This window comes from Rhagoletis zephyria, unplaced genomic scaffold (genome assembly GCF_001687245.7).
Source record: "Rhagoletis zephyria isolate East Lansing unplaced genomic scaffold, Rhagoletis_zephyria_1.1 Rzeph_scaffold_00108, whole genome shotgun sequence".
NCBI classification, from domain to species: Eukaryota; Metazoa; Arthropoda; class Insecta; order Diptera; family Tephritidae; genus Rhagoletis; species Rhagoletis zephyria.
Genome location: NW_016157192.1, coordinates 48,234 through 59,792, shown reverse-complemented (window position 1 = coordinate 59,792; position 11,559 = coordinate 48,234). Strand labels below are relative to the sequence as shown.

Genomic DNA, 11,559 nt, shown 5'->3' with positions numbered 1-11,559 from the left:
TGAAAATATTGAAAATTCCACCTTTACCCTCCCCCTAGCACCGCCCTATTAATTTGCACACAAAAAAAATTACACCTTTCAAATCAGTAGAAAGGAGCTGACCACGCCCACTTTAAAGTTTTGTTTTATCTCAACGGCCGCTATACCGCATCTATGCCTCAAAACGAGTCTACGATACGAATGAGTGTAACATACAAAGAGTCAAATGAGTTAGTTGAATGAACTGACTCCTTAAAGTGAGTTGGAGTCATTGAGTCAACTCCTATAAATTTGCTGAGTTACCCACCCTTAGATGACAGGCTTGATTAATAGCCCGGCCCTCCTGGCTGAGGTAAATTTTAATGTTCCCGCTCGAGTGTCAAGACACTTTCGACCTCTGTTTTTGAAGCCATGCAAAACTAATTTTGAACTAAACGAATCATTCCGTTGTTTATATCAAGATTTTAACTCTCATTCCGCACGTTTGACATATCGGACTCGATTATTACTGTAAAGAAAACTATCATTTCCACTCTCAATAATTGAAATACTATCTTTAGCATATCCAATCAGCTGATGAATTTGATTCTGTAGCTGAATAGTTTTAGATCTCGACAATTAACAAACTCCTGTTTCCACTACTCGGCACCAAAAAACTAAAAAAAAAAAACAAAAAAAAAGTTCCGGACGTCATGCGGACTGCGCCCCTCGTGTCGGTTCGGCGGGAATGGAGGGTAAACAACCGTTGGGATTAATTAATTTAATTTAATTTACCATTTGCCATTACAGTGTCTGAATGTTGTTTGGTTGTAAATTAAATAACATCCCTCGGTCCCGGTATCCCGAGGGCTTGATCCCGGTATTTTGGGACTCAAAAAAGTGCTCGGGACTCCCGAGATTCTGTGGTATTTTCCACTTTTGTGTTTTATAAAATTTTCTTTCGGATTTAAACAACAACAGCTGTTATTTCAAAGCCATTTACGATCCAAAAGTGGAACGTATTCGCTCTCTATTACCCATTTTTCTAGCGGGATACCGCGGGCTCATGTGGAACAAATCTATTTTGCGCAAGAACTGTGTAATAACGAAAAATCTGGTAGCAATAGAAACACAACAAGCTTTTACAGTGAGGCAGAGTTGTTCTTCACTTTACTTTGTTGGCCTTGTTTTGGAAAAGGATTTCTGTGTTTGACAAGTAATATAGATATTTTAGAATAAAAATATTTAAACATCAAATTACGTACTCTTTTACTAAGGGGCATTATGCTCCCCTAAGACCAAATGTGAATCAATGAATCTGTGTGGTTTGAAAAAGGCGAAACTTATGTAAAATGTAAAAAGTTGTGATGAAGTGGAAGTCCCCAAAGTCTCGGGATTCCGGGATTCGAATTCCGGGATGGGTAAAATGCTTCGGGATTGAATGCCCTAGTGTTGACACGCTTTTGACACTTTTGAGAAAGTAACTTATTTTTACGTTCTAAATACCGGAGCAGCCCGGAAAGCGTGTGGAACAAAGCTAATATTTGAACAAGTACAGTTATTCAGGCAGGTCCTCAAGTTCACTTTGAATCAAAATTTTGGTTTATTTCTCGTGTTTCATGTCAAATGAATTCTTTTTAACCGACTTCCAAAAAGGAGGAGGTTATCAGTTCGTCGGAATAGTTTTTTTTATGAATGTTANTCGTGTCGGTTCGGCGGGAATGGAGGGTAAACAACCGTTGGGATTAATTAATTTAATTTAATTTACCATTTGCCATTACAGTGTCTGAATGTTGTTTGGTTGTAAATTAAATAACATCCCTCGGTCCCGGTATCCCGAGGGCTTGATCCCGGTATTTTGGGACTCAAAAAAGTGCTCGGGACTCCCGAGATTCTGTGGTATTTTCCACTTTTGTGTTTTATAAAATTTTCTTTCGGATTTAAACAACAACAGCTGTTATTTCAAAGCCATTTACGATCCAAAAGTGGAACGTATTCGCTCTCTATTACCCATTTTTCTAGCGGGATACCGCGGGCTCATGTGGAACAAATCTATTTTGCGCAAGAACTGTGTAATAACGAAAAATCTGGTAGCAATAGAAACACAACAAGCTTTTACAGTGAGGCAGAGTTGTTCTTCACTTTACTTTGTTGGCCTTGTTTTGGAAAAGGATTTCTGTGTTTGACAAGTAATATAGATATTTTAGAATAAAAATATTTAAACATCAAATTACGTACTCTTTTACTAAGGGGCATTATGCTCCCCTAAGACCAAATGTGAATCAATGAATCTGTGTGGTTTGAAAAAGGCGAAACTTATGTAAAATGTAAAAAGTTGTGATGAAGTGGAAGTCCCCAAAGTCTCGGGATTCCGGGATTCGAATTCCGGGATGGGTAAAATGCTTCGGGATTGAATGCCCTAGTGTTGACACGCTTTTGACACTTTTGAGAAAGTAACTTATTTTTACGTTCTAAATACCGGAGCAGCCCGGAAAGCGTGTGGAACAAAGCTAATATTTGAACAAGTACAGTTATTCAGGCAGGTCCTCAAGTTCACTTTGAATCAAAATTTTGGTTTATTTCTCGTGTTTCATGTCAAATGAATTCTTTTTAACCGACTTCCAAAAAGGAGGAGGTTATCAGTTCGTCGGAATAGTTTTTTTTATGAATGTTACCGCATAACTTTGAACCACGTCAACCGATTTCAATAATTCTTTTTGCATCGGAAAGGTAGTGTCTCAGGTGGTCCCATACTAATCTGGTTTAGATCCGATCATTGTATCACATTGTATCCGATCATTGTCTCAGGTGGTCCCATACTAATCTGGTTTAGATCCAATCATTGATCACAAAGTAGTTTTTGTGAAAATTGCAGATAGAGGGTATTGAATATAGGCCCTCGAAATGTCATACATATAAAATAATTTATTGGTTTCTGTGTACAATGATGTGTACACTCATGTTAAAATGAATAACACCTTTATTTTTTATTAACTTTATTTTATTTATATACCAAAACATTGTTAAAAACAAATACTCTGGCGGTTTAAAGTATTATCTGTTACTTACATTCATAATTTTGCTTTGAATAAAAGTGTACTGAAAAGTACTGATTTTTTTGGCATGAAAAAGTATAACGTAGTGATTTCGCACATAAAAAATCTGGCAACCCTAGTCTAGAATTGGGAAATACTGACACCTCAATTGAAAATGAAGTGTTTTATGAAGACTAAACACATATACTCATCATTTTAACATAAAAAGGCCGGTTTTACGAAATTCAGGTCATGCTTTCACATTTTATTCACTGACTTTACACTGTTTTTAACGTCTGCAACCCTTTTACGTCAGTATTTAGCTGCTATTCATTTCGCACAGAAAATGTAATCATTTGACGTAATGTGCAATAGCCTAATATAAATAATGTACAAATGTACCAATCGTGTGACACTGCCTTTATATACCTACCTAGAAGGTGAACTTCAAAGGTTAGGGGCGAGCTCGCGCCTCTATGATATATCAATGTATAGGAATTAAGTCTTCCATTTCAAACAATTTATCTGTTGCAGACATGAGCCCTTAACCTTGTAATTCCTGCCCATTTAATTTCATCTGGCCAGGCGGGTACCAGAGTAGTTGGCAACGCGCGCCTTGCCCGATCCGCCCACCCCCGATTTAGTTTTTAATTGCTCAACAGCCGCCCAAGCGACAACATCACCAAATCAAATTAGCTTAAACTCGTGCATATATATCAATTAAACTCTAACGTATAATCACATTAAACTAATAAATCTGAATTTCGATTTTGAATTTGTAATAAACAAATCTCTATATCTTTTTATTTATGCGCGCTGCACAGTCGGATTCAGATACCCAAATATTAAACATGGTCCTTCGAGCCATGGGCGGCCTCTTGGGCTATTACAAAAGTCACTCAAGTTAGTAGCGAGCGAGAAACCATAAAGCGCGGACGGTAAGATAGGTCAGTGAGCGAAATAAAATCAATCGGGGAAATCATAAAACAAAAAGACATTTAATTTGCGGAAAAAAAAAACAATTAGACGCGAGTGAAAAAGTTAAATCAAACAAACAAACGACACAAATAACAAAATTAAAGACGAGCACCAATTTTGTTAAAAAACAATATTTTAAACGTTGCGAGCAGCATACCGGCAGCAACAACATATTGCTTTGCGATACCAAGGCATATTAAACAGTGGTGCAATTACAAAAAACCAAAATAAAAAATATTTTTCAAAATTTGGTAAATTAAAACAATCAAACGAAAACGACAAAGATTTAGAATTAAATAGTGCTCTTGTGGGAAAGAGAAAAAGTTTGACAATTGTGCAAATTAATACTACAAAATTTAAAACGATACAATTGTGAGATTGTTAGCAACAAATTTTTTAAACGTTGCGAGCAGTATACCTGCAACAGCAACAAATTTTTAATCGTTGCGAGCAGTATACCAGCAACAGCAACAAAATTTTTAAGCGTTGCGAGCAGCAGACCTGCAACAACAACACATTTTTCAAGCGTTGCGACCGCCAGCAGTATACCTGCACTTAACGGAGAACGCCCTACTGGATCATCAAAGGCGTAAGCGGTGCGACCCCAGCACTACCAACAATTTCACTACAAACCGGACAGAACCCCTACCCGAAGAGGCGGAACGGAAAAATTTATCAAAACCGGCTAAGTAAAAGCACCCATGGCTGAGTAAGCCCATATGTTTCATGTGTATATTTATATAAATATATTGCGGTAGCCCGGTAATTATACAAAAAATAAAAGCAGACCTAGTTTTCCAACCCCCGTTAATCTCGAAAATTCCAGTTGCTGTTGAACTTAAACTCATGCATATACAGATGTATATATGTACATATGTATGTAGACACATAGTAACGGCAAATTAGCTATTACCTTTAACTTTGCTAAAGTCGTAGAGTAAAAGTCCTATTATTTTCACCCAACGCTGCCGAAGTTACAGCAGATTCTTACCCTACAAAAAATTGTGCGACTAATCTCTAAAGAGAGTACTTCGGAATAAGTCTCAATCGGGTACAATTGGGCATTAATTAGTCGCAACTAGTCTCATACGGGTATTATTGGAGATCAATTAGTCTCGACTCATCACCTACGGGTACGATTGAGGGTTTTATAACAAAAGTTGATTATTAAAAATAATTTATCACAGAAAAAATTAGGTTTCCTTTTTTAATACGCATTAACATTAATAATTACTATTTTTTTTTAATAAGTAATTGGTTTATTTTAAAATTTCACACCTTTTACTCGCTTTCAAAAAGTAAAAGATCTGAAATTTTAGGAAAAAACTTGCTTAGCTGATATTCATAAGGTCCCGTGTGTTTTGCACTCGAATAAGCCACTATACAAAAATTGTGGATTTTTACAAAAAAGTTTAATTTATTCAAAGACCCTATAACAGAAAGAAGGTAATTGAATTACCCTTCTTTCAATATACATTAATAATAATAATTACAAAACACTTAAAAACCAAGCCTTGGTTAACAACTTTGTACAATTCCGTATGAGTATCTTACACTCACATAAGGCATGCTCAAAATTTTAAAATTTTTACAAACTAATTTTATTTGTTCAAAAGATTTTATTACACGAAGAAAACCAATTGAATTACCTTTCTTTTAATACACATTAACATTAATAATTACTTAACACTTTTTAAAAAACAAGCCTTGGCTAACAACTTTGTACAATTCCGTACGAGTATCTTACACTCGCATAAGGCATACTCAAAATTTGAAAATTTTTACAAACAAATTTTATATGTTGAAAAGATTTTATAACAGGAAGAAAATCAATTGAATTACCTTTCTTTTAATACACATTAACATTAATAATTACTTAACACTTTTTAAAAAACAAGCCTTGGCTAACAACTTTGTACAATTCCGTACAAGTATTTTACACACGCATAAGGCATACTAATTTTCACATTTGTAATACTTGCAAATAATTTGTCTTGGACGTATGTACATTAATTTGTAAGCCCAATTAATGTATTTATAATACACACTGATACCAATAAAAAAGAGGAAACACTTTGGAGCTTATTGTACACATATCGCTCGTTGCCATCATTGTCTCGCTCAACTCCACTTATCGCCTAACTTGTTTAAAACACGCTCCACGCCGTTGGCACATTTTGAACAGGTCATTAACACTCTAAATTCATGAACCTAAAACCACATCAGTTATTCTGTTATTTGGAAGAACCATATTACTAGCACTTCGCTTACAGGCATGTTATTACTCCGGCACTATGAGATAACACGATGATGTTTGCAAGTATAATTTAATTGCGACAAATTCAACAGTTTGAATACTTTTTCTCTGTGGACGCGAGTGAAGATGGTGGAAATCGAATTTGTCAAACCACTAGCTACGAGGAAAATCTTTCTATTGCAAAAGAACACAATAAATTTAGCACAGGTCATGGTACAATCAATCCTTTACCTTTAAGCTGTCTAAATCTAAAACAACGTCACCAACAACGACTAATATCGGTGTTATGTTTATCCATAGATATTGTCCTGGTCACAAACCAAAACAAATTCCTTCACAAAAGCATCCCATCATCTTTGGTGGCCGCATTTGTTGTTCTTGCTCCATAGCGCTCTTAACTACAAAATATTGAAGCAATTATTACTTAGTAATGTTGTTAGTCATATTCTGCAGCTAATTAATAATATACCTGTTTATTGTGCTTAAACTATAATAGGTTCGTTCGCGTAGCTGTTAATTGTTCATGTTTAACCAAAACTTACAGGTTTTTGCGTTCGCGTACGCAAAAAACTTGCAAAGTAGGGGAAATTGAGAGAGCAAAGTGACATTTCATTTTGAGGGGAAGCTGTTAGTTTCTGTTGGAAAAATTTTTGCCAACAGCAATTTGCCAACAGGGAAACAGCTGATCAAAAACAGCTGGTTGGCATTTACGCAAATCACAAAATTTAATTTGATGGTTTGGAAGATAAAAATTACAAAATGCGACAAATTAAACTTGTAAGAAATAAGTAGTTATTTGTTTAATCAATAAACTGTGTCAGTATAACACTTTGCGATGACTTTTCGTACGTTTTAAATTTTATACTTTTGTATGTAAACAAAATTTATATCAGCTGTTCGTCTAACTTGCAAGTTTCTGCAAATTTTCTGTTCGCGTTCTATTTTGGATATTTCTCTCTTGTGAGCGAACAGATGACATTTCGCCAGAATTTGGCAGTTGGTTGGTTTCTGTTGGAGATTTTAAACGAACGCACCTAATAAAAGCCCACAGCAAATAAATAAAGCAATTTTGAGTTGTCAAAAATCTCAAGTTGTCAACATTCTCCAGCGACGGTCCTGCCAACATCCAATTTATCGATTAATTAAGAAAAACCAACGATCAAATATAATTCATTATAACCGAGGTGTATCGGTATGCATTTTTTTTGTTGAAAATGTAATAAATGGGTTTTATAGTATGCTCACCACTTTTATTGTTTATTTTTTAGAAAATTTGGCAGCAAAGTTCAAAAATTTAGGTCGCACTACAATACATTTTGGCAACACTAATAAAGTTTGACAATTAGCCTGTTCCCGTACTACAGAATTTAATCAGAAATAGCCCCAACCGACCAGTGTTGCCGGTGAGAACTTTCAGATAGTCGCAAAAAAGGGGTTATTGACGAAAAAAGGTTCATCATATTATTTTTTAATTTTTTTTACTAGTAAAAGAATACATCTGTTGAATTTTAAAAGAAAATTCACATAAATCTAGTTGCTGCAAGGAGAAGAGTTGCGTTTTCTTTAAAAGTTTTAAGTGATGCGTTCCCAATTCCAATCATTGTTTAAACGTTTACATAATGTTTAACGTAAAGTAAAAATTATGAATTTATTAATGGCTTTTGGTCGATTTTAGGGATGAGAACTAACGACGAAAAAACGATTTATCACAGTTAACAAATGAAAATAATAAAATTATAAATCTTTGGCTAACGAACAAACGTCAAAAATGGACGAACATTAAAGAACAATCGACGAACTATCGATTGCATTACAAAAATCTTAACATTTTCACAAATGAGGTGCTAACGTCGGTTGGGTAGAAATAGTCCGAAGTCGTTCGGTACACATAAGTCAGAATACCAACCGTTTAGCTATTAAATTCTGAACTACGTAACCTATTAAAAAACGAATGATGCCAAATTCAAGTAACTAATTTGTCTTTCATAATTTATAGATAGCCAATAATTACGGGATGGTATAATATCTATACCAAAGAACGTAGATAACAATAAGGGACAACTCGTTATAATTGTAGCGAAAGTGAGCAACAGGTGTGTGCCTTCTCTTTTGCCCTAGTACGTTTTTTGATTGGATGAAAAGAGAAGGCAAGGTTGCGCACTTTCGCTAGAATTATAACGAGTTGTCCCGTCTTATTATCTACGTTCTTTGTCTATACTATCGTATGTATCGTGCAGAAATGGATGTTCCTCTCGTTTGACGCGTTCCAAACGCTTCCTGCATCGTTTTGAAGGCGTCAAAGAAGAGGAAGAAAAATGTCATAGCAATAAATGCGAAGAAAAAAATGTATGATGTACGAAACCTAATAGAATACGGTCGTAAAAATCCTATTTTATATTATGTGGACACGCCGAGTACAAAAATATACGAAAAAGGGGAAAATAAGTGCATTGTACAACGCAATCCGACGCGAAAAAATCGCGCAATTGTGCGCACGTTTGCGGATTCGAAGCTAGCAGCGATTCAAGTGTTTATCGTGTATCACACCAATGGCAAATTAATATCGATAACTACAATCAGTAGATGGCGATCTCTAGTTTTGCAACAGATGTTTTTCACTTGCCGAATATAAAGTTGACCAGCGATTCTAGAAGTATTTTGAGGAAAATTGAATTAAATTAATAAATAAAAGGAGAATTAAAATCGAGAAACAGTGGATAAATTAGCGAGAAATATGAATAAGGTAAGTAAGCGTCATCTTAGAAGATTGGTTCCTAAAGAAAGGGAAAATAACCGTGAAATGTTCAGGTTAAGTGAAAATGCGCAGATTGCCACAATTGCGTCCATTGCTGGAGTTGTCGAAAGTGGAGAAGATGTGCCATGTAATTCGGCAAATGAGGATTTGAAAATATTTTTTTTTGAAAATCTTAAAATGTGGGCTATTCGCAATTAAATGTCCCATAAAATCCTTTCCGAACTTTTGACAATTCTGGCAAATGAAAATATTAATGTACCTAAATGCGCAGGAAGTTAAAATCAATAATCGTTTTATTTTACTCCAGCACCTTTTTAAAAAATATGGAGCGCAAACCCCGAGCACGTCGGCAGCGGCAGTACCGATAAAAAAGGCAAAATGTAAGTATGCGTAATTTCTATTGATATTAAAGTATATCGATCAAATAATGTTCTAGATGCGACCGAAAATAGAATCCTCTTAGAAAACAGCTCAAGACGCGTTAGTGTGGCCAGTGAATGCACTATAGGTAAATAACTCCTTTCAGTGACATACATACATACATCTTCCCTTATACATATATCTTTTTATATTTTTTAGAATCACGGAGAATAAGCGTATCAACATCGGCCATACAAACAAATGGTAAGTTTTAAAACCTTATATATATTCACCTTATTATCAAAATAATTTAGTTATAATAAAAATCGCATATATTTTTCATATTTAGAAACCAACCAAGAAGTTTTCCAAGTTGTGTGTTGCAGTCACTGTAACGTGTTTGAAAAACAACTGCAAGCAATGGATAAAAAAATAGAAGTCCTGCACAATGTGGTGGAAACCCAAAACGCCGCGATCATGGATGCAATAGCCGGGCAAAAGGTGGCTACAGAGCAACTGGAGCGTCAAGAAGCGCAAAATACAGCAGTCGTCAAATACTTTCCGGTATGCGATATACCTGAAATGCAAGCGTTGGAATTCAAAATAACTTCTGCCAACAGAGATATTTATGTGCGTTATCTATAAATGTAGAAATTTGCTGAATATTTTAAATGCTTTATAAGAAAAAAATTATATATGTATACATACATACATACATTTAAATATATAAAGCTTTTCAAATCAATTTCATTTCTCTTTTTAAACTTATCGATATTAAAGGAGGTTGCTATTTCATCCATTTTATGCAACAACATTAAAAATATTTCATCGCTACTAAAAATAGAGGTAATCAACCAATTAAATGTGGATGGATCTCATGGAAAGGTTGGACTTAAATCCTTTCCAAACTTTTATGGTGCACTTGCAGGTGTTAAAAGTTTTTATTTACAATTTTACACACATATGTACATGGAAAATTTTTTTCCACTTTCAGGAGCCATTGCTAAAATGCCGTTTAAGGGATTGACGCCGGAAGATACTGTCAGAAACGCACTTAAATTTGAAAAGGCAAAATTTTTCAAAAAGGCATATCGACAAAAGAAAAAAAATTCAGAAAACTAATTTTTAAGTTAATCAAATTTATAAATTGGAATTCTTTTATTATCCATCTCAAAGAAGCACATGCACAAATGAAAATGAATTTAAAAATGAAATTATCGTAAATATTAGACTACTTTAGAAGAAGAAAGTACGGAATTTGGAATTAACTAAAAGACTAAAGAAACAAATGTACAAATGAAAGTGAATTAAAAATATTAGACTGTTTTAGAATAAGAAAGAGTAATTAATGTAAATATTAGACTGTTATTGAAAAAGAAAGACCTTAATTTGAAAATAAGAGCGAATTTAATTTTTGAATTAATGAAATTAATGAAGTGCAATTTATTTCCATAAAATATCTATGTTTGAGGCATACACAAAGGTGTAGTGTTGTTGCATGTCGTAAACTTTAAAAGCTTAAGTAAATATTTAGAGAACTTGAAACGACAGCCAAATATTTTTTTACACCTCAAAAATTAATACTATGATTTTGATGGCACTTGCGAACCCCTTAATATATTTTTTATGCGTTTAAAGTTTACGACATACGACACCGTTGTGAATACCCCAATTAACTTAAAGAACAAATAAACAAATGTACAAATGAAAATGAATTTAAAAATAAAATTAATGTAAATATTAGACTGTTTTAGAATAACTTAAAAGACTAAAGAAACAAATGTACAAATGAAAGTGAATTCAAAAATGAAATACATAAAAATATTAGACTGTTTTAGAATAAGAAAGCATAATTAATGTAAATATTTGACTGTTTTAGAATAAGAAAGAATTTAACTAGAAAATAAGAAAAATTTTAATTTTTAATTTAATGAAGTGCAATTTTTTTCTACAAAATATCGTTATATTAACTAAAGTCCTAGAGAAACAAATGTACAAATAAAATGAATTTGCAAATTAAAGGCATTTAAATATTGAACTATTTTAGAATAAGAGTTTTATAATTTGTTACAAATAATAAAAAAATATCTAAATAAAAATCATGCAAGTGAACTTAAAAATTAATATAAAGTGTTTTTTCTTTGTATTATATTAAATATGAAACGATTATGAAAAGGTAAGAAAACCACTATACCCGATTGGAATAAAAAGCGACT

General features: G+C 33.7%; 1 protein-coding gene and 1 long non-coding RNA gene across 3 annotated transcripts; one reads left to right on the top strand and one right to left on the bottom strand.

Moving 5' to 3' along the window:
• Positions 1-5,402: 5,402 nt before the first annotated feature.
• Positions 5,403-6,787, bottom strand: LOC108377686 (uncharacterized). The gene is made up of 4 exons (XR_001849351.1): positions 6,698-6,787; positions 6,460-6,626; positions 6,243-6,402; positions 5,403-6,182 (listed from the first exon to the last, which is right to left on the bottom strand). It is a non-coding gene; the product is annotated as an uncharacterized LOC108377686 (long non-coding RNA).
• Positions 6,788-8,821: 2,034 nt separating this feature from the next.
• LOC108377669 (uncharacterized) lies at positions 8,822-10,534 on the top strand. 2 transcript variants are annotated; one of them, XM_017633939.1, is made up of 7 exons: positions 8,822-8,971; positions 9,291-9,363; positions 9,420-9,491; positions 9,563-9,607; positions 9,693-9,973; positions 10,124-10,271; positions 10,338-10,534. In XM_017633939.1, exons 1-7 carry the CDS (start codon positions 8,963-8,965, stop codon positions 10,463-10,465), a joined length of 756 nt encoding a protein of 251 aa, XP_017489428.1. In that variant the 5' UTR covers positions 8,822-8,962; the 3' UTR covers positions 10,466-10,534. The 2 variants fall into 2 exon arrangements, with proteins under 2 accessions (XP_017489428.1, XP_017489435.1); XM_017633946.1 differs by lacking the exon at positions 10,338-10,534 and having other exon boundaries at positions 10,188-10,271.
• The last annotated feature ends 1,025 nt before the right edge of the window (positions 10,535-11,559 follow it).

Excerpts from the sequence above, each read along its gene's own strand:
- LOC108377669 (XM_017633939.1), top strand. Across the intron at positions 9,492-9,562 it reads GGCCAGTGAATGCACTATAG|AATCACGGAGAATAAGCGTA; the intron begins GTAAATAACTCC and ends TATATTTTTTAG. Across the intron at positions 9,974-10,123 it reads CTGCCAACAGAGATATTTAT|GAGGTTGCTATTTCATCCAT; the intron begins GTGCGTTATCTA and ends TCGATATTAAAG.